This window comes from Hypanus sabinus, chromosome 17, assembly GCF_030144855.1.
Source record: "Hypanus sabinus isolate sHypSab1 chromosome 17, sHypSab1.hap1, whole genome shotgun sequence".
Classification (NCBI taxonomy): Eukaryota; Metazoa; Chordata; class Chondrichthyes; order Myliobatiformes; family Dasyatidae; genus Hypanus; species Hypanus sabinus.
The window spans coordinates 21332317-21356217 of NC_082722.1; the positions used below are offsets into that span (position 1 = coordinate 21332317).

Here is a 23901-nt window from a genome sequence, read left to right on the forward strand (position 1 = left end):
GGGAGTCTCAGAGATAACATCTGGGTTGGAATCCTTGCAGCACTGAGAAAGAAACAGGTCTGACATCAGGTCCGTTAACCTACTGCCACTAGACACCAACTGATCTTTTCCCTTCCCTCCCCTCACTGCCACTCACTGGGACAGAGTGTCGATTCTGTCAGCTGATGTTCCCTTAATTCACTCTTCAATGTAAATGTTACAGCAAGTTTGCGGAATAGTTACAATTACTGAACATAATCAGTACAATATAGGTTAGAATTGACACCTGTATGGATATAAAATTTCTTGTAAATGTTCTATATCCTGCAGAAATACATTCACCTGTCAACAATTGTAATAAACCACTTTTTTTAAAAAAACAGGGATGATTGTTTTCTAAAATTGCTCAAGTAAGTCAGAGGGTATATCACTCTGAAATAAGGAAACTGCTATGCCTTAGTTAGTGTTATATAATTTTCATTTTCTAGTACATTGGTTGTACTTTCTAATTCCACTCCGCTCAAGGTGGGATGCTCAAAGAGATGATTGTAGATGTCAAAACAAAGGGTTTTGGCCAAAGACTTTGACTTTATTTCCCTCCATACATGTAATCTGACTTGCTAAGTTCCTCTGGCATTTTTCATGTGTTGCACAAAAGTGTTGGCCTGCTTATGATTGACAAGGAAACCAACCTATAAGGAGAATGCCGATAAAGATGGCAAAATTTCAACCAGATATTCTGACAACTGAAGGATACCTTTGCAAATTACAGTAGTGGGTGATTTTCGTAATTAACATGTACAAGTTGAACATTGAAATCATTAACACTCACAAAATGCAGGAGGAAAAGAATCTAAGGAAAAGAGTACAGTTGACATTTCAGGCCAATATCCTTCATCAGGACTGGAGGAAAAACGTTGAGGAGTAGATTTAAAAGGTGGGGAGAGGAGAGGGTGATAGGTGAAACCCGAATTGGGAGGGGAGAAGTAAACAGTTGGGAAGTTGATTGGTGAAAGAGATACAGGGCTGGAGTGATGATGGCACTAACTTTGCATCTTCGGAAACAGCTCTATTTCCATCTTTCATCTCTTTTTTCTCATTTTCAGGGTTCTTTTGAAGACCCTGACCTGGAGTTACACTCTGACTTTGGTGCTCTGCGGGAATGGGACCTGCTCTCACGGCCTCATTTTGATATCCCAAGGACGCAGCCTGGAAGACCAGTGCACCTTCAGGGTGTTGTATTTTTGTAGCTCTGGAAACATGCTGATTCTAGGCCGGTGCCCCTGACTGAGGCGCCGTGGGAGAACACGGATCTTCGGGGTCAGCGGGTTAGCTGCCGTGGGTTGTGTGTCCAGAAATCTGCACCTTTCTAGGGCTGATTCTCTGGGCGCAGAGCTCAGAAAAAGCGACACCACAGACTTTAATATCGTAAATCAGTGAGTTGTTTGTTATGTCCCACCTCTCACTGTGAAATCGGGACACCTCTTGTTTCCCTCATTGGGGAGAGGGAGAGAGCCTGTGGTATATTGAATTACCTGGTGAATGAGTAGTTTTTGGGGGTACTGCTAGTCTGTGTCTTTATTGATGCTTGCTGTATGCTTGAGTGCTCGGTGGAGGGTGCTGATGCTATTTGCTGGTGGGGATGAGTGGGGGAGGTTGCTGCTTGTGTGTGGGAGGGGGAGCTGGGGGAGGGGGCTGTGGGGTTCTAAAGCTTAATGTCATTCATTGTTTGGGACACTCCTCTGATTTTGTGGATGTTTGTGAAGGAAAAGCATTTCAGGATTTATATTGTATACATTTCTGTGACATTAAATGTACCTGTTGAGAAGGAGGAATGTAATAGGAGAGAACAGAAGGTCATGGAAGAAAGAAATGGGGGCAGGAGCACCAGAAGGTGGCAATGGGTAGGCAAGGAGGTAAGGTGAGAGAGGGAAAAGGAGATGGGGAATGGTGAAGGGGGGGGGGGAACATTATCAGAAGTTAGAGAAATCGATGTTCAGGCCATCAGGTGGTGAGCTTCCCATTCGGAATACAAGGTGTTGTCACTCCAACCTGAGTGTGGCCCCATTGCGACAGTAGAGGAGGCTAGGGATAGACCTATCAGAATGGGAATGGGAAGTGGAATTAAAATGGGTGGCCACTGGGAGATCGCAGTTCTTCCGGCAGATGGAGTGTAGGTGCATGGCAAAGCGGTCTCCCATTCTAAGCTGGATCTCACTGATATACAAGAGGCCATACGAGGAGCACCGGACACAGGAAATGACCCCAACAGACTCACAGGTGAAGAGTCGCCTCAGCTAGAATGACTGTTTGGGACCCTGCAGGAGGAGCTGTAGGGGCAGGTGCAGCACTTGTTCCACTTGCAATGACAAGCGTTGGGGGAGATCAGTGAGGAGAGACGAATGGACAAGGGAGTCTTGTAGAGAGTGATCTCTGCAGAAAGCAGAAAGTGGGAGTGGGAGGGTGGGAAAAGTATGCTCAGCGGTGTTATTGACCTTGATTGTCCCATTGTGGCTCAGCAATTGAATACCTGAATAACCATTTAGGTCAACAAATTACTATTAGGCTGGTCTTCAAGTGCAAAATGCAAGTCACCCATGCAAAGAAAAATTAGAGATATTGGTTCTGATTTTTAAGGCAAGTTGAAATAATAAATGCTGCTCTTAATTAAAGTTTATAATCAGCGGGATCTTTTCCAGCAAATGCAGTTTCATTTCCATTTCTTCTTTACTTATCTGATGTATAATTTGTATTTTGCTCTTTGGATGGTCGTTTTATAGCATAGTACCACAAGAATATATAAAACCCTGCAAAGATTCAAGAAGAAAATAGCATTGAGATATTAAACATTTTTCAGAATTTGTCTACATCTACTAGTTAATATGCTAGTTATTTTAGTTCTGATAAAATAAAACATATCAAATATACACTCTGGTGACCATTAACTTAAATAAACCTTTCAGTTAATTCCTCTCATTTCTAAAATAAGTAATTGAAACATTAATAAGTTAATAAAATAGCAGAAATACTTCAAGATCTGTTACTATTTATGGTCATTAATTTATAATTGTTACAATATACCTGGTAAATCTCTCACTGACCTTGCAGGGAGTTTAAGATGCAAAACAGGTACGTTTGAACCACGTACATTGGTCCATGTAAAAAAAATGGCAAAGCCCACGTGATGCCCAGCAAAGAACTGAGGCCGAGGACCGTCCACAGATCCTTCCACACAGATCTGGACACAGAACCGAATCCTTTTCTCATCTGAGCTAGCTTGACACAGACGGTGATTAGCATTGTCAAGTTCCAAAGCCATATCATGCTGATAAAGCCACAGTTTGTAACATAATGCACTTCATCATTTGTTATCCAGCACCTGTGTAAAAATATATAAACCATGATCACGTGTCTGTCTAAATGTCTCCAAAATCTTTCACCTTATCTACTTCCATCACCTCCCATGGCAGTACGTTCCAAACGTTCAACTCCCTGTGTCTGAAATCTTACCTGGTAAATATCCATTAGACTTTCATCCCCACATCTTAAACCTATGCCCTCTAGTGTTAGACATTTCTACACCACGAAAACAGTTCTAATTATCCAGCCTATCTGTACCTCCATAATTTTATTTACTTCTATCAGGTTGCCTCTCAAACTCTGAGGCTTCAGAGAAAATAATCCGAGTTTGTCCAACCCCTTCTGAGAGTTAATATCCTATAATCCATGATACATCCTGGAGTACGTCTTTGCACCCCCTGCAAAGACTCGACATCTTTCCCGAAATGGGGCAATCAGAACAGCACACCATTCTCCAAATGTGGCCTAACCAAAGTTTTACACCACTGCACACGACTTCCCAATTTTTTTTCCCCGCACTTCTTTCAGACCAAAGGGGTAGCCATGGGCACTCGCATGAGTCTCAGTTATGACTGTCTGTTTGTCGGTTACGTGAAATAGTCTGTGTTCCAAGCCTACACTGGTGACCATCCCGCACTTTTCCATGCTACATTGACGACTGCATTGGTGCTGCTTCCTGCACCAGTGCTGAACTTGTCAATTTCATCCAGTTTGCTCCGAATTCCACCGTGCCCTCAAATTCACCTGGTCCATTTCCGACACTTCCCTTCCCCTTCTCAATCTCACTGTCTCTATCTTTGGAGACAGCTTATCCACCAATCTCTATTATAAACTAATGGACTCTCATAGCTACCTGGACTAGACCTCGTTACACCCTGCTACTTGAAAAATGCCATCCCCATCTCTTAATTCCTCCATCTCTTCTGCATCCCTTCTGGCACTGGCGCTTACCTTTGCAAGCAGAGCAAGTGCTACACCTGCCTCTACACCTCCTTCCTCACTACCATTCAGGGCTCAAACAGTCCTTCCAGGTGAGGCAACACTTCACCTGTGAGTCTGTTGGTGTTATTTAGTGTTCAGTGCTCCTGGTGTGGCCTCCTTTATGTCAGAGAAGCCCGATGTAGATTGGGAGACTGCTTTGCTGGCATCTACACTCCATCCACCAGAACAAGTGGGATTTCCCAGTGGCAACCCATTATAATTCCACTTGCCATTCCATTCCAATATGTCCATCCATGGCCTCCTCCACTGTCATGATAAGGCCTCAGTTTGGAGGAACGACTCCTTATATTCCATTTGGGCAGCCTGCAACCTGATGGCATGAAGATTGATTTCCCAAACTTCCAGTAATGACTGCCCCCACTACTTCACCATTTCCTATTCCCTTTTCCCTCTCTCATGTTATCTCCTTGATCACACATTGCCTCCCTCCGGTGCTCCCCTCCCTACCTTTCTTCTTTCTTCCATGGCCTTCTGTCTCTTATACCAATCAACTTCCTAGCTCTTTGCTTCATCCCTCCCCCTCTAAGTTTCACCTGTCACCTGGTGTTTCCCTTTACCCTCCTCCCACCTTTCAGATCTACTCCTCAGCCTTTTTTCTCCAGTGGTGCTGATGATTTTTGACCCAAAACGTTGACTGTACTTTTTCTGTAGATGCTGCCTGGTCTGCTGAGTTCCTCCAGTGTTTTGTGCGTGTTGCTCGGATTTCCGGCACCTGCAGATTTTCTCTTGTTTGTTCCCAATTTTTTATGTTCAGTACCCTGACTAATCACTGCAAAGTGATATCTAGTTCAAAAATGCACCTTGAACAGATAAAGCTTTAACTTAATCCTTTCCTTATGTTTCCTGTTCAGGTCCATGATTTGAGACAGGGGTGGGGAGGGAAGAAAATTAGTTTTTTGAACTGAACTCATGGAAAGTTGGTAAGTAACCTCCGCTGATAACATGCCACACGCTGTTCCACATCTAAGTCACTGCAACCATTTATCTCCTTTGTCCACGGAAAGGAAATGGCAAACATAGTATGATGTTTCTCCAGCTAATACCGAGTTGCTGAAGAATAAATACTAACTCTATCCAAAGGATGTTGATGCTTTACTGGCCTACTGGTCACCCTCCAGTGGCTCTCCATGATAAAAAGTGCCTGTGGAATGTTTCATTGTTGGGTACAACATAGCTAATCTGAACCTGTTCCCTGACAGATTTCACAGGGTGGTAACCTGGTCACCATCTAATGCCCAATGTCAGCTGACTCAGAACCTCGGAGTGCTCTTGCCTGTGTGACTCTACCTATACACATCTAGTTCAGCTGAAATTCTCGTCACAGACTGAGCAATGGAGATAAATATCAACATTGTTTCTGTTGGCATGGTTAACCAGACCTACATGGAAACAGAGCTGTTATTGTCCTGCATTTTGATTTGAAACTGTCCATAATTGTCCTTGTCCACTGCAATGCACAAAGTCACCACCACAGCAGGGATGCCTGTCAATAGAAGAAAATGACATGTATTCATCCTGTGGTCATCACATATAATTCACTATGTACGCTGTTGAGAATGTTAAGTTGTAATTGATTTATCAATTAGAGATTTGGCATAGTGATAAATCATTTTCCAAATATTGCATTCACGCCATGTCCAGGAATAGCAGATGAATGATGAAGAATAATGATGTTTAAAAACCATACTTTAAATGTATTGTTGATTCCGCACCAAACTTTGCAATTGGATTATTCTTGAAGATTCCTCAGTGACAGTCATAACTCAGCCCCAATTACTGTTGAATGATGAACGTGATGCAGACCACAATCACAACAAAAATGTGTTAGATGTGCCCAAAACTGAGGGGAGGAGGGAGAGTGGGGTTGAGGGTACAGGGAGAGAGGGAGAGTTAGATAAATAAGGATCTCCACAAAGCAGTTTCAGAATCTCAGAAAGGAGAGAAAAAGTATTGACATGAGTGGAAAGCAGCTGAAATGCAGGACCCAAGGCAAGGATATGGTTGGATGATAACCAGGCAATGATGTCAATCGGTTTTCCTCTCTGAATATTGCACTATTACCAGTAATGATACAATGATGGGAAGCAAAATGCAGAATAAGAGAATGAATAACTAATATTTGAAACAACTCAGTAGCATCTTCCATGAAATGAAGTTAGTTTGGGCTTATAATTCTATAACTGTTACCAGCTTCAGAAATGGGACATACATAGGTTTCATGATGGTGCTGTTTTTAGGAGTACCAATGCCCAATTGACATCAGGCACCTATCCATCCTGTATTCTTTAGAAAAAAATATTCTACTGGACCAACTGATGTCAAATGTGTTCAAGAGAAAGTGAAAAAATGATCCAATACTCACCCCAACCCATCAAAGCCAGTTTCTGTATGTAGCGTTTGACATAGGTGTTGAGCACTTTGATCAGCATCAGGTAGAGATGAAGTCCTTCAATTGCCATCCATGTGAAAGTGCACAGTAATGAATAGTGAAGGAGCACAGCCATCGTCTTACAGAGACCATCAATCATCAGCTTACTGATCCACTCATTGGTCAGGAAGTTCATATTCAGTAGAAAGCAAGCAATGCAGAGGTTAATGTGGATCTGGGTGGTGTGATCACCTTTATTCTTCCTAAAACAAAGAGACAACTAGATACCAACATTGTGAACTAGTCATACTTCAAGAACCTTTCTGATCCTACAGAGATAATATCACATGGAAACAGGCTTTACGCACCCATTTTAGTCATTTTCAAAGGCTTGGTGACTGTCAGAACAAGAGGGAAGTTACTGTGGGAACGGTGGCGGCATGGAGAACCAGGATTCAGAACTGTGTTTACAGAAGGGAGAGTCTGAATTCCAGGCAGAAAACATCTCTCAGCATTGACTCGGAATGTCCCCTTTCTGCCAGTCTTCCCTTCTCCTTTTCCTCCCCTGCTTCTCCCCCGTTCCTCCTCTCCCTCCCTTGCTCCCTCTGCTCCTGTTCCCCAGCACTTTGAGACTCTGAATTGAGAGGCTGAGCTGCATTCTGTAGAGTGCAGTGACTACGAGCCACTGTGGTGCCGAGCTCCTCCAGAGAGTTTCACACACTGAAACACTTCATCAGCGAGCCTGGAGCCATCACCGAGGCTTTTGTTGTGCTTGTGTGGGAGCCACACAGGAATCAGCAGCCAGGTGGTAAAGAAATCGATCACCCCTTTGGTTTAACAGTGACTCAGGCAAGGGGGACACAGCTGGGTTACAGGCAGTGGCACACAAGGAGTATGCCATCGGCTGTAACCTTATTCCAGTGCAGATGTCCTCAATTAGCATTCTGCATCCAGTAAGTAATGAGCATTCAGCTTTTAACACTGAGGACACCACTGTCAACACCCTTGTGTTGTCAAGGAATCAGCTTAGCCATCAACTGGTTTGTAAAGTAGTGTCAGAGCTGGGTAATCTGTAGTTAGTGCCAGGGTCATTGTTGGGTAATTTATACAGAGATAGTTAGTGACAGTGTGAGTGATGGATAATCAGAGTCCATTTCTTTAACGCTCCATGGAAAGATAATTAGAAGGTTCACAGCAGAGACTGATCTGTGAAACACACAAGCTCCTGTGTGGGCTGAGGTTATGACAAGGTGCAGTTTGATCAGTGATTCTCCCACAGAACTCACTGGATGGGGTCACTCACCTCACCACACAGTAAAGGAATACTGTGATGACAGAGAAGACGGCAGAGATCGCACAGCCAATCACAGTGATGTAGGATAATGATATCACATCTTTTTCATCCAACGTGTTGTTGTCCAAGCGTAAGTCCTTTGAGAAATAACGGTGATTGTTGAGCAATGATTAAACCTGTACTCAGTCTGATTTGTCTATTCCTGGAGGTCATTTAAATTTTTGAAAATAAACTTTGTTGAAAATTAACAATGCCTGAAATGCGCCTGATGTAAACTTGAACTGTTCCCAGGAAACAGGCGTCCCAGACAGCAGATCTGAACACATCTGCTGTTCATGCTGAAATGAGGCCACACCTCCCACCCAGTGAGTAGTTTGGTCACACATGGAATCTGTCACTGCCATCTGGTGTAGTGTCTACAGATACATCCCAATCATGTTGCTGCTCGCTGTTGCACCAGTCAGAAATCACTAGTTGAATTCCAGACCCAGACAAGGCTCACACTGGTTGTTAGACTACATTGATTTCAAGGGGGATTGTACATCAATGGGTTTGGAGGCAAACAAGAAGTTGAGTTACTTTTTACAATGATTCTGTTTTCCTCCCAACATATTTAGTGTCAGTATTATGAAGCACAGAAAAGGTACAGTGGGGAGATTACCATGTCAACCCTCAATGGGAGCTGATCCAAAATGGGATCAGGGTAAATGGGTGCTTGACGGTGAGCATGGTCAGTGCACCGATTGACGGTTTCCTTGCAGTATGACCCCATGATGATCACTGCTGTCCCCATTACTGAACAGCAGGTGGAAGTTCCAAGGCAATACAAATTCCAGTGGCTATTCTGCCTTATGTCATTGTAGGTCACCATTAGTAAAATGGTGCCTTCGGCTGGACCTTGTTGGTATTCATGTCTTCTCTTGGAGTGGCACAGAGCTGCTCATGTCTATGGCCAAGTGCGTACATTTGCTGTATCATTAACCATGTGGGTGCCAATTCTCGGTACCGGAACGACTCCATCCTGACCAGGGGTGGGAGATTGGATGGCTGATTACTGTGTGGGTGGACATATTCAGGTCAGCATATTTCCACAGGGTGATTTGGTGTAGCAGCTGACTTTGAGGGGTGAGCAGGACCGGCTGAAGAAGATGAAGAGTTGAAAAAAGGAAAGAGGGAAGCGGGCAGCTCAGTGGCAGAGCTAGTAGATCCTCTGTCCCATAGCTCCAGTGACACAGATGAAATCCTGACTTTGGTAACAGTCTCTGCGAAGTTTACATGCTGTCCTTGAGGCCACATGTGTTTCCATTGGTTCCTGTGGTTTCCTCCCATATTCCAAAGTCCTGCAGGTGGTAGGTTATTTGTAAATTTCCCCAATGTCCGGGTGAGTATTGAGGACCTGGGGAGGGGGGAATGTTTGTGGGAGAATCTGACGGGATGAGGGGGTTAGGGGGAGAATATTATGAGATTATAATAGGTTGGTGTAAATGAGTTCTGGATGGTTAAATCAGAGTTTGGCTGAATGGCCTGTTGTGTGCTGGAAAAATCAACGATATAACTCAATGAAAGGGACAGACAGCTACGCCTTCTACAGGTGATCGACGCATCTTTATTGGGAGGTGGGGGGAACAAATTTAAAACCTACCAGCAGCACAGCAAAGAAGGTTAGATGGTCACACACACAAATGGTTTGATGACCCTCAACTGTTGTCTTACAGCCTGTGGAATTCCAGGAGTCTGAGATGTTTTCTGTAACATCAATTCAGGGTTTAAAGATTACACTGTGAGGTTTCCAACACTGACTGAAATATTTAAACTGGTTTTCAGCTTACCATTGTCACTTTCAAACAAGAATACACATCGATATGATCCTTTCTGAAATATATGGATTTGTTTAGTTAGTTTGTGTGTTACCAGAAACATGTTGCAATGACTGTTCAGCAATGTATGCATGTACCATTGTGGGCATCAAGGGTCTGTATAAAAGAGTCCGACTGGTACAACAGAACTAAACTGCTGATTAATAAGACTGTACACCTGAGCTGTCCCACTTGTCTGCTTAACCCTTTTTAGACTGATGTAAACATCAGCAATAATGTCACTTTCTGATGTTGTTTAAAGACAGAAAACAAATTCAGAAAAGTCTCAAGAAATTGGGAGATGCTCTCAAAATATTGATGGTGAATCTCAGAGTTGGATTTCTACCAGAGCTGGCACAGTAGAGCTGCTGACCCACAGCACCAGATACCTGGGTTTGAATCTGGCCTCAGGTACTCTCTGTGTGGAGTTTGCAGGTTTCTTCTGTGACCATATATATTTCCACCAGGTGCTCTGGTTTTCTCCTACATTCCAATCACATGCTGGCTGGCAAATTAATTGGCCTTTGTAAATTTACTTGGTCTTTATGCGTGTTGCAGAATCTGGAGGTTGTCAGGAAATGTAGTGGAGGCTTGACCCAAAAGCAGAGCAGTGGAGACGAGTTAGCAGTAAATAATACTTTATTAATATACTGTAAAATAACAAGACATGAGGGGCCACAAAACCAGAGAGAACTAATACTTAATACACAATGGTAACAGAAGTTTGAGAGCAACTGGATGAGGTTGGCTAGTTCAATGGGTGAACAAGGACTGGGGATGAGTGTTGGGTTTAAATAGGTTGCATGTGATGAGTTGGAAACAAGTGACAGGTGAGTCCTGTCAGCTGGTTGGAGACTGGAGGTGCAGGCCAGATGGGTGTGAGCTACTGTGAATGTGGGGAGGACAAAATATAGAAGAAACATGGAATCGTGATGATTGGTGCAGACATGGTTGGACAAAAAGCTTGTTTCTTTGATGTATCTCTCTAACCTCATTCCACCCAATGCGATTATAAAGTGGAATTAGATGTCTTGTTCAGTGCTGTCATATTGATACTGCTTTACTGCACAGAAGTCTGATAATTGGAGCCTCAAACTGCACCCAAACTGATTCATATCAATTAGATTATGTTAATGTTAATAATGCATCAACAATAATGTGCACAGATAGAAATGAATTTAACAGCTCGATTTATGGGAATTAAATAAAACCATCAGACCATAGGACATCAGACCATTTGGCCCATCCAGTCTGTTGCAGTATTGCATCATGGTTGATTTATGATCCCTCTCAATCCCATTCTTTTGCCTTCTTCATGTAACATTTGACACCTTGGCTAATTAGGAACCTAACAACCTCTGGTTTAAATATACTAAATTACTTGGCCTCCACAGCGATCTGTGACAATGAGTTCCACAAATTCACTAGCGTCTGGCTAAAGAAGTTCCTCCCAGTCTCTTTTCTAAATGGACATCCCTCTGTTCTGTGGCTGTGCCCTCTGGTTTCAGATTCACTCACTGTAGGAAACATCCTCTCCATATCCTATTTAGGCTTTTCAATGTTTGATAGGTTTGAATGTGATCCTCCCTCATTCTTCTAACTTCCAGTGAGTACAGGCCCTGCTCCAGCACACTGTGCTCATGTGTGTAAACTTTCATTCCCAGGTTCATTATAGAGAACCTCCTTTGAACATTTTCAATGCCAGCAGATCTTTTCTTAGATAAGGGGCCCATAACTGCTCACAGTACTCCAAGTGCGGTCAACCAATGCCTTGTAAATGCTCAGCATTACATCCTTGCTCTTAGCTTCTGATCCTCTCAAAATGAATACTAACATTGCATTTGCCTTCCTTACTATAGACTCAATCGCAAGATTATCTTCAGGGAATGCTGCACAAGGACTCCTAAATCCCGTTTTCAACTTTCTCCCAATTAGAAAATATTCTACACCTTGAGTCTTTCTACTAAAGTGCATGATCATACACTTTCCTACACTATAGTTCACTTGTTACGTTGCCTACTTTTCCAATCTGTCTAAGATTTCCTGTAGAATCTTTGTTTCCTCAACTCTCACTGTCCCTCCACCTATCTACTTATCATTTGCAAACCTGGCCACAAACCATCAATTCCATCATCCAAATCACTGACATGTAATGGGAAATGAAGCAGTCCCAACACTGACCCCTGCAGGAAACCATTAGTCATAGGGAGCCAATCAGAAAAGGTGTCCTTTATTTCCATGCTTTGCTTCCTTCCAGTCCCTCAATCTTCTGTTCATTCTAATATCTTTCCTGTAATACCATGGACTACAATCTCTTATCGTGTTAACCAGCCTCATGTGCAGCTGCTTGTCAGAGCCCATTTGAAAGTCCAGGAAGACAACATCCACTGACTCTCATTTTTCTATCCTGCTTGTTATTTCCTCAAAGATTTGTCAGACAAGATTTCCCCTTAAGTAAACTGTGCTAACTTTGGGGTATTTTATCATGTGCTCCAGGTACCCTGAAACCTCATTCTTAACAATAGACTCCATCATCTTCCCAACCACTGAAGTCAGGCTAATTGGCCTATAATTTCCTTTCTTCTGCCTCCCTCCCTTCTTGAAAGATAGAGTGGCATTTGCAATTTTCCTGTCCCCCAGAACCTTTCTAGAATTTAGTGATTCTTAAAAGATCAACCTCTTTCATAACCTTTGGGTGTAGTTCACCTAGTCCAGGTGACTTATCGACCTTCAGTCCTTTCAGATTCCCAAGCACTTTCATCTGAGTAGTAACAATTACACTCACTTATGCCCAGACGCTTTTGAACTTAAGGCATTCTGCTAACAGCTTCAACAGTGAAGAATGATGCAAAATACTTGTTAAGTTTGTCTGCCATTTCTTTGTCCCTCAGTCCTACCTCTCTAGCATCAGTTCCCAGCAGTCTTACATCCACTCTTGCCTCTTTTACACTTTATATACCTGAAGAAGCTTTTGGAGTTCTCTTATCTTATTAGCTAGTTTTCCTTCACTTTCCATCTTTTCTCTTCTTATGGCTTTTTAAGTTGCATTTTCTTGGTTTTTATGAGCTTTCCAATCCTCTAACTATACACTAATTTTTTGATATATTATATACCCTCTCTTTTACTTTATGCTGTCTTTGACTTCCCTTGTCAGCTAGGGTTGTGGCATTCTCCCTTTACAGGACTTCTTCATCTTTGAGATGTATCTTTCCTGTGCCTTCTGAATTGACCCAGAAACTCCAGTCACTGCTGTTCTGCTGTCATCCCTGCTAGTGTCCCCTTTCAATCAACTTTGGCCAGCTGGTTTCTCATAGCTCTGTAATTCCCCTTACTCCACTGTAATACTGATACATCTGACTTTATCTTCTCCCTCTCAAACTGCAGGGTGTATACCATTATATTACAAGACTTTAATAGGGCCGTTTATTGATACAAAGGAGCTGATTACAGGTGATTTTCATAGAATGAACTAATGTGTAAATTAAATGTTAGCCAGGGTGGTTAGTGTTTTGAATTAGTTGACAATTCTGAGTAGAAAGATGTTACTACACCAAGTGATTTGTTACAATCTGTGTCTGGGTAATAAAGGGATAAATTTTAATTGACTTATAGACCTTTCATCATTCTGGAAAGATCTTGTTTTGAATTATTGTCAAAATACTTACTTTCATATTTTTGCCATGATTAACCTTAATAGTCACACCTTCCATTAAGTTCTGAATGCTTGTGTTTCCCACAGTAATTCCAAACACTTGGTCATTTAATAGTGTGCTATTATTTTCATCCTGCAGAGAAATAAACCAAGAGTCCTTTCAGCAAGGTGCAGTGTTGAAGAACACAGCATCAGAACTATATTTTGCCCAAAACATCTGGCCAAGTTTGCTCCTCTGCCTCTTTGGTGGACCATCACAAATTAGACTGGGATCTACATTCACCTGGTTCCAGCACTGTTTCAGAAATTACTTCTTCCCAGCCCAACCAGGAACCACAGGGAAAGGCCTTAACATGGGAGATGGCGAGGTCAGGGTGGAAAATCATTCAAACTGAGGACTGACCACCACAGGCACCTGGTCCTTTTCGACTGAATGGTAGCAATGTAGGCTGACAAAAATCTCATTTCATGTGTACATTTATACAGGCTACAATGACACTTTTGAACAATTTACCTCAAATAGTTCGGTGTCATTAAATACGGTGAAAATGATCCTTGAAAGGTCATTCTGTTGCTCTTCAGCTCTCTCAGATAGCTCAGCTGGAAGGATCACCTCAACATCAGCATCCTGATTATCAGTGGTTTGTTCACCCACCTATACAAGTTAAAGGGAAACAATTTCACCATTCACTCCGTGTTCTGTTGATAATAGGTACAGATTTATCACTATCTGATCTGATTGTAAGGTAGGAAAGTCTTATAATCATGGAGTAATACTGCACGCAAACAGGAACTTTGACTCAACTTGTCCAAGCTGACCAGTAATTAGTCTCAATTTCTCACAATGGTCCGAAATCCCTCTAAACCCCCATATCCATATACTTACCCAAATGTCTTTTCGATGTTGTTATTGTACTTGCCTCAACCACTTTCTTTGGTGGTGGTTTAGTCCATAAATGTATCACCTTCTGCATGAAAAAACTTGCCCCTCCGGTCCCTTCCAAATATTTCAATTCTCAACTTAATCCCATGCCCTCTGATTTTTACTTCCCTTTCCTGGGTCAATTACTGTGTGTTCACCCTATGAAAACCCATCACAGTTTTATCTAACTCCATAAAGTCTTCTCCTATATTCCAAAGGAATAAAGTCCTAGCCTGTCCAATTTCTCTCTGTAGCTCAAGTCCTCCATTACAAAAAAAAACACATTGACTTACCTTGACAGAAACATTGAAAATGACACATAAACATCATCTGTTGCTTCTTTTAGGCAAATTTCCTTTCCGCATTGTTAGTCCAAGAGACGTTTAAAGAGTGATCTAAAGATTGGTTGTATACGTAGCTCCAGCATAAGTGGACAATTTTTAAATATCTTGTACTTACCCATGATGAATTAGCAATCAGTCTTATTTGTTTTCTGGAGATTTCCTTTTTTCTGAAAACTTTATATTCTGTGTGTATTTCCATGGCATCATTCTTTAAATCCTCACATAATAACAACATTTCCAAGCATTTCCTTCTGGGTCTGTGAAACCAGAAGACATGAAAATGTACAAACAGTAATGTAATGAGAAATTACAGCTGACTCCATGGACGGGAGAGTAATTTACGTCATCTCAATTCAGTCTTTTCCTCTTTACTCCCTTTCAATATTCTCTCTGCCTCACCCAAACCTTCATCAGTCATATTGATGAAAGCATCTAGAACCATGTGATTGAAAGGGCAGGTGGGTCCTAGTGATCAGTGCATAATGAACAAGTAAAGTTTAACAACACATCCTCACCACTGATGCTGCTACATTCACACACATACAAGCATGCAGCAGACATACACACGCAAGCATACACCACATATAGATACACACACCACATGAGCATATCAAGTACATACATGCACATACACAAATGTATACACATTTGTAAGCACGTGTACACACACACATAACACACCCATCATCAGGACAGATCAATAATTGTCATGGATCTTAATGTAACACGACTATGCGGCAGAATTACCAGATGCCCTCATCCAGTCAAGGACCAGTAGATCTGCGCACAGAACTAAAATCCTCCCCTCTCTACAGATGAGTGTTTACACTCCCACACTGATACTTTGATGGAACATTCACACAGAAATGTAGATACACAAATGCCTTGTCAGATCAGGCGACTATTTCCAACATCACCATCACTACTCCTCAGATGATTCGGTTGTTCTATCTCGTGTGCTTGAAGAAATTAGATCTTTACACTTTGGATAACATAGGCTGATGTAATTGAAATGATTTCAAATCCAACAGAATTAGAAGATGTTGAGATGTTTCCGCCAGTGGAAGAGACTGCAATATGCGGATATGTAAGATTAGTGAATGGTTATTTGAAACTGAATTACATAGCAATGTTTTCTTGTAGAAGATATATATCTCCGGAATGCTCTATCCTAGAGCTTGGTAGAGACTGAATTCCTGGGGATACTTAAAGAGGATGTAGATACATTTTTGAGGGAATGGGAAACTATGAGGAACTCGCTGAGAAGAAGAGGCAGATTAATCATGTTCATATTGAATGGTGGGGCAATCCTCAGGGTCTGAATATCCAATTGCGTCCCTTATGAGAAAAGTGAGAGCATTTGTATTTTCTGCACTGGCACAATTGCATTTCTGCAGCCTACCAAAGGCAATTCTCTCCTCTCTATTGTTCTGTGAGAAAACATATACTAACCACAGGTGACATGGGTACCTGGGGTTTGGTCAAATGTCCTCTTCCACTGGCCATCAATTTGGATATGTGTGGAGCAGGATCCCACAACAATTTATTTCAGTGCTATCCTACTGCTTAAGATTGAAAGAGTCTCCATATCTATGAATCCTAGCAAGCTGCTACTCCCACTTTTTGCCATACTGTGTTAATTGAGGCAGTGTCAAGAGGTCGTTTGAAGGTAAGGCTAATTGTGCTGAATTCTCTTGATGTGCAATTTCCATTAAGGTTCTGTGAGCAGCTATGAGTAAGCTGATGAATGATCTTTGTCCACCGCCACCTGGAGCAATGGGAGTATCTGACCAACTCAGGCTGATAAAAGATCCTTCTTGTAATGTATCATCGAGAGACTCATCCCAGTGTATTGGTCATTTGGATGATGAATAATCTGAGTATTGTAAACAAGGGACAAAATACATCATACATTATGAGAACACAATTTTGAAATTCTTCTTTCCTGATTACAACTTTTTCAGCTGTAAATCTTTATACTTCATATCTAACATCAGTGAAAAAGATAGTTCAATTATAACATACTTCTTGAGACATTTATTTTTTGAACTTGTTTGTTGATTGGTCACATTTAGAAAACCTGAAATGAAATGGTAGAAAAAATTGTTGTAAGTACTTCAGAAATAATTTGTGTTCCTGTGGCTTTATCTACCCACACTTCACTCCTTTGTTAGCCAGTGATTAAACAGGTCATCAGTTCTGTAGAGGAAATCAATATGTTGTACTTGGCAGTGAGGACAGGTTTACACAGAGTGCAATCTGTGCCAACTGCAAGGAATTGGAATTTGTTGGACAGAGAGCAAGAGAATTCAGTTACTGAAAGAGAGGTAAGTGTTACACCAAAATTATACTGGTAAATTAAGCAGAAATGATCAAGTATTTAATCACTAACCTAGAATCTAACACAACAATGACAAAGAAAGAGTGGATCAGTTCAGGATACAAATGGAAGATCAGTATCTTTATGAAAGAGAAAGGAGAGTAAAATATTTCTTAGATCATGACTGGTAACTGTGGACTATTCCTGAAGATATGGGAATTTCTGCTCCTTGTGTCTCCGGATGTCACGCTGCACAGGCTCTGCCTCTGATTGATCACACTCAGGTTTAAGATTTCAGAAGTCTCCGTGGAGCATGAGGGAAATTGAATTTCCAGGATTGTACGTTCCAGGACGTAGACTAAATGATAAATGAGTGGTCATTTGAAGAAACAGCATGGGTAAAACAGCAGCAAACATTCTCAAATCAGTACCCAACATTAGAGACTGATGGAGATGAGTCCAGAGGGCAGTCCAGATCATGGCACCGTGGAGAGTGAAACTACACAGGGAGCACCACAAAGGGTAAAACTGCAGCTGTATGCAGAAATGCAGTGAGAATTCATTTAACTGAAAAAAACAAATGTATGTAAAGTGTCTGACAGTTGTAGTGAAAAATGGCCTTACTACATACAGTGGTTGCTGAAGTCATCTGTATCCTTCTCTGAGCCCCTGCAGTATGATCTACCCACAAAGTGTAGAAATCCACAGAGAACCAGCCACATGGTTCTACTGAGTTTGCATTCATCCCTCAATGCTCAGACCTTACCTGGAGTGAAACTATTCATCAGCCTTTTACAATCCCAATGAACCCAGAACATTTCTTATGGTCAAACCACCAAACAGGGTAGCGTTGCCTCAAGAACATATTTCACTGGGCTGGCTGGTAAAGTAACAGGATGGATAATGGAGAGTGATAATTGATTACAGATTATTAAATCAGGTCATTCCAGTGAATGGCCCAACAGTCTGCTGTAATAGACAGCAGAGAATCAGCAGTGACAAATATTCTCCAGGAAGAAATTCATTGGATCGAGTAGGTTCTGTTGGGACAAAGGACTGATGCAGCTATTAACTTTATCTGAGAAGTGAAAATGATTCCTGGGAAGGAAGATTCTCCTATGCTAAGGCACTCTGTGCAAGACTCATTAATTCAAAACTTGAGAGATAATCTCTTTGGGATGTGTGAAATTCTGGAATGACATGCCATTGTAGAGGAAAACAACAAACTGCTACAACTGGGATTCCCAATGTTTATATGGCATGGACTCCTATCATTAACCGAAAGATCCGCGGACCCCAGTTTGGGAACCCCTGTGGAAGAAGAACTCAGCAGATCAGGCAGTATCTGTGGAGGAAAATGGATAGTTGAAATGTTGGGTTGAGATCATTTTGAACTGAAAAGGTACAGGGGAGATAGTTGATACAGAGGGGTGAGGGGAAGGGGTAGAGCAAAAGCTGGCAAGCAATAGGTGGGTCCAATTGAGATGAAGCAATTAGCACATGGAGGAGGCAAGAGTACATAAAACAGAGCTTGAAGGGAGCAGTTGATAGAATCTGACAGGAGAGGCAGGTGGAGCATAGAACTCAATAAGGAAGGTGGGGAGGTCAGGTGGGAACAGTGGGGATGGGGAACCACTGGGAGGAGTGCGTACATGATGGGCAGATGGAGTGGACAGGGAAGAGGAAAAAAACAAGGTGAAAGGAGACAGGTGAGTGTAGAATAAAAACAAGTTTCCATCACTTTCTGATTTTATTCCAGATTTCAGAGAAACATCAGCAGTCTTTTTTTTATTTTAATTGGCAGCAGGAGTAACTGCTGGAAGTTGCATCTGGAGCAGTCCAGGAAGGAATTCCATGTGCTTATCTGATTTGTTAAAATTAATATTCCATTGATTAGAACTACAGCTCTCAAACAAAATAGTAAATGGTGCCTAACACACTCCTCAAGACTCCAATGTTTTTGTGAACATAATGATTTACTCTAGCACAAAATGAGGACATTTGGCTATTGGGTAAATACTAACTCTCAAGGAAACAATGGTGGACACCGGGGTTATAAATAGTGGACTTACGCATGTGGGCTAATTGCAAATTAAAAACTGGCAACTTTCTTGGTTCCAAAGAAAGTGACTGAGCAGAAATATTAATTTCATGGATCTCTTCACAGGAAATGTCCCTCCTGTTGGCCAGTATTTTCTGATTTTATTTCTGCTTTCCACCACCTGCAGCATTGTGGTTTTTTGGTTCAGATCCAGACACTCTGGTTAAGGATTTGGGAACGAGAGAGGCCCAGAGTTTGCTGGGACTGTAGCAGCCATCTTTGGTCATGTTGTGCGACAGTGGGAGGAGATCAGTGTTAGAGTAAATCAATGATGATATGCTACATTATAGGAAAGATTCAGCACCTTACATACATGGTCCCAGTTGGTGAGCAGATGGATCCCACCTGCCATCCAGAGCACCACTGACCTCACATGTTCTGCACCATACACCAAAATGCCTGAGGTGGGATCTTACTGTACAAATATAGAGGTCATTTTCCCCAGAATGCAATCACTTTCAAAAGTATTTCATTCTGATTTACTTTGATAAAAATCTGTGGCTGAGAAAAGATATTCATAACAGCAAGTTACCTGAACTTTCCTGAATCTGTGAGTTGGTATTCATCATTAATTTGGTTAAAAGGGAAATGGAACTGAAAGGATTCAAAGCGGTGAAAGATTCTCATGATGTTAAAAATTTAAGTTACTGACCTTGGCACTCCGTCTTCATACATTGATATATGCAACAAATACCTGCAGAGACAGAATTAAAGAGTCAATGTTATGGTGTTAGTGCAGCGATTATGGCCCAAGTGCAGAGGGAGAGACACTGAAGCTGATGAATAGTTCACTGACATAATAAGGCTACAAACAGCTAAAGGAAAAACAATAAATGCTCAGCCAATAGGTCTATTAACCAAAACTCACAAACTGAAAGCTAATGCTGACATTGCAATGAATTAATGACTTAATACTAAATGAATACTGCTCCTTTACAGTGTCAGTCAAGCAGTAGACTTCTTTCCCAGAACAAGGACAGAGGTAAGCAGGGAGCATAGACTTTGCTGTGCTTTTGGTAAAGTCTCAACAAGACTGGAATGAGAGGCAGGGAGTTAAATACCACCACAATGAAACACTAATTGGCTGGAACTTGCATATTCACGAGGGTGATTGTTGAACCCATTTCACAATCCACTTGTGCAGGTACAGAGACCCTGCAAGAGAGTCCATGGTTTCAACAGGGTCCCCCTCCCTTGGCGCAGTTCTCAAGGTGCTAGAGACCTGTCCCTGCTGCATTTAAAGGGGGACATGCCAGTGGCAATAACTGGAGGTGATTTTGGGCAATCACTCCCCAACTAATTGGGAGCTCCCAGGATATAGAGATGAAAGAGAGAAGGAAGTGCAGGGATGTCTCCAGCTTCTGATTCACTCTCTCAATCTGTCCATTAGACTGGGTGTGGAAACCCGATGGGAGGCTGGCTGTAATTCCCAGAAGATTACAGAAGGCCTTCACAAAACTGTGGTCCTTGATCAGACACTCTAACCATGTGGGTAGCAGTCACACAAGCCAACGGAAGCTTTGGGAGAGCAATGAAGTGGGCAGCCTTGGAGAATTGATCCACAACCACCAGAACATTAATGTTTCCATCAGAGGGGTTCAAACTAGTGATGAAAACCACCGAGAGTTGGGACCAGTGGCTGTGAGACACAGGTTGCAGACACAGAAAACCTGCTGAAGGGTTTTGACCAGAAACATTGACTGTACTCTTTTCAATAACTACTGCCTGGTCTGATGAGTTCTTCCAGCATTTTATGTGCGATAGCAACCAATAGGTTTGATAGGTACATTTAATGTCCTTGGATTGTATACAATATATATCGTGACATTCTTTTTCTTTGCAAACATCCACAAAAAACAAAGGAGTGCCCCAAAGAATGAATGACAGTTAAACGTTAGAACCCCAAAGCCCCCCCTCCCCACAGCTCCCTTTCCAACGCACGAGCAGCAGCAAGGCAACGACCCCTCCCCCACCAGCAAATAGCGTCAGCGCCCTCCATGGAGCACTGGAGTATGCAGCAAGCATCAATAAAGACACAGACTTGCAGTACCCCAAAGACTACTCGTTCACCTGGTAATTCCACATACCACAGGCTCTCTCTCTCCCTAATAAGGGAAAAAGAGAAGACCCTGTTTCACAGCGAGAGGGGAGACATAACAAACAACTCGCTGATTTACGATATTAAAAGTCTGTTGTCTTGTTTATTCTGAGTTCGGCTCCCAGAGAGTCGGCCCCAGGAAAGTGCAGATCTCTGGACACACATCCATGGCAGCTAACCCACTGCCCCCAATGTTCCATGTTCTCCCACGATGTTACTGTCAGGGGCACCGGCCTAGAATCTGCAGTCTACAGACCCATGAAAATCTGAAATCCTGAAGGCATGCTAATATTCCAGGCCGTGTCGTTAGGATATCAAAAAGCGGCCGGTCATGAGACCGAGAGCAGGTCCATTCCTGCAAAGAACTGAAGTCAGAGTGTAACTCCAGGTCAGGGTCTTCAAAAGAACCTTGAAAATCAAAAAAACAATTAAAATAGAGCTGTTTCCAAAGATGCAAGCAAGGGGTCGCCGTTTACCACCATCTTGACGTATGCAGGCATGACGTCAAGGGTGCAGCTGGTTTTCCGCAGTTGGGAGAGTACAACTCTCATAATGACATCTGATGCATCTATCTTGACACTGAATGGCCAGGATGGGTCTGGGTGTTGCAGCACTGGGGCAGTGGTAAAGCGTTATTTTATCTCTGAGGATGCTCGATCTGCTTCACTTGTCCAATGGAATCCTGCAAAGGACTTCTTGGTGAGTGCAGTTATGGGGGCTGTGATGGAACTGAAGTTTCTAATGAAGCAGCAATAAGTTAGCAAAGCCCCATGAAGCGCTGCACCTGTTTGACTGCAGATGGTTTGTGCCACTCTGTGACTGTCATGGGTCCATTTGAACACTGGAAGGGGTGAGTATATAATCCAAAAACGACATCTGCTCTTTATGCAACTCACACTTCCCTGGTTTACCTTAAAGGTCATTCTCAAGGAGTCATCTGATAATCCTTTGGGCATGCTGGATGTGTTCCTGGCGAACATGGGAATAGATAAGAGTATAATCCAAATACACAAGCACAAATAGATTCAACATGTCTCAGAGCACATTGTTGACCAGGACCTGAAAAACAGCAGGGCAGAGAAAGAGCTTGCCATTGAACTTACTCCCAAAAGAGAAGCTGCCCTCTGCAGGCAAGTTTGAGGGATGGGTAAATCCTAAGACCAATGCCTCCTTTATGTATTCTTCCATGGCCTGCATTTCTGGATGAAAGAGGGGAAAGAGCCATCCCTGGGCAGGACTAATACCAGCTAAGAGGTCAATGGCACAGTTGTATGGCTGGTGTGGTGAGAGGAAGATGGCTGTCCTCTTATTGAAGACTTCAAGAATGTTAACATATTCAGCCAGAACAACAGACAGGTCCACAGTAGCAGTTGGCATAGAAGGGAGCAGGGTGACAGGGGCTTGAGCTGGACCTAGAAAGTTAGACATGTCAATGCCCACTCTTGGAGCGCCTTTAGGGACCAATTGATCTATTGTGGGTCAAAATAGCTAAAGAAGGCCAAACGCCAGCGGCAGTTCATGTAAATCACCAAGCTAGAAGGAGACCTGTTGACTATGTCCAGTGGCCCTGACCTCAGACATCATGAAAACCCAAGAAAAGTTGGTTCTGGCTCACCTCTGACCCCTGGTTATCTTCCACAAGCACAGAGTCAACAATGCTGTCATCTACCTGTTGAATAGAGCTTATTCCCATTTGGATAAGCAGGGTACTACTGTGAGGATCATTTTTTAAAATTTCTCAAATGTCTTCAATACCATACAGCCCTCATTGCTGAGGGGGGGGGGGAGGGCGGGAGGGTGGGAGGGTGGAAGCTCCATTCATTGCAGATTGGCACCAATTTTATCCTGGATAATGGACTACCTGACTGGCAGACCACATTTTGTGCAGCTTCAGAGCTGTGTATCAGACATGGCTATAAGCAGCACTGAGACCCATCAGGGGATCATATTGGCTCCCTTCCTGCTTACCCTGTATACCTTGGACTTTAGATATAACACTGAGTCATGTCATCTGTAGAAATTCCCTGACGTCTCAGCAATAGTTAGGTGTATAAAGAGAGGATGGCAGATGAATACAGGGCCCTAGTGGTGGAATTTGTCAAATGGTGCAAACTGATTATCAGTAAGGCAAAGGAGAAGGTGATGGATTTTGGGATCACTAAACCTGTACTACTCTCTGTTACTGTTGATGGGGAGGATGTGGATGTGGTGAGGACCACAAGTAACTGGGGCTACACCAGGATGACAGGCTTGAGTGGAGCACCAACACAGAGGCTATATACAGGAAGAGTCAGAGTCGCCTCTACTTCCTGAGGAGACAGAGGTTCTTTGGAGTATGCAGGCATCTCCTTCACATGTTCTACTAGCCTGTTGTCGCTAGTTCAGTATTCTATGCGGTGGTGTGCTGGGTGATGCCAACAGGCTAAATAGACTGATTAGAAAGGCTGGCTCTGTTATAGGAGTTAAAATGAACACACTTGAGGCTGTGGTAGGAAAAAGTATCCTACGGAAAATCCTGGTAATTCTGGACAATGTTTCTGGACAAAAGTGGATCTTGCTGGAGCCCAGAGGTTGTCCAGCCAGAGCCATAACATTGATATTCTCT

The 23901-nt window shown here is 42.6% G+C and overlaps 1 protein-coding gene across 1 annotated transcript; it reads right to left on the bottom strand.

Annotated features, from left to right (window-relative positions):
• Window positions 1-440: 440 nt before the first annotated feature.
• LOC132407150 (adhesion G-protein coupled receptor G1-like) lies at window positions 441-19888 on the bottom strand. The gene is made up of 11 exons (XM_059993448.1): window positions 19851-19888; window positions 14893-15034; window positions 14026-14166; window positions 13525-13644; window positions 9833-9875; window positions 9646-9749; window positions 8013-8140; window positions 6704-6972; window positions 5725-5824; window positions 3081-3358; window positions 441-2786 (listed from the first exon to the last, which is right to left on the bottom strand). The coding sequence occupies exons 1-11, from the start codon at window positions 19871-19873 to the stop codon at window positions 2707-2709; spliced, it is 1428 nt and encodes a 475-aa protein (XP_059849431.1). The 5' UTR covers window positions 19874-19888; the 3' UTR covers window positions 441-2706.
• Window positions 19889-23901: the final 4013 nt, after the last annotated feature.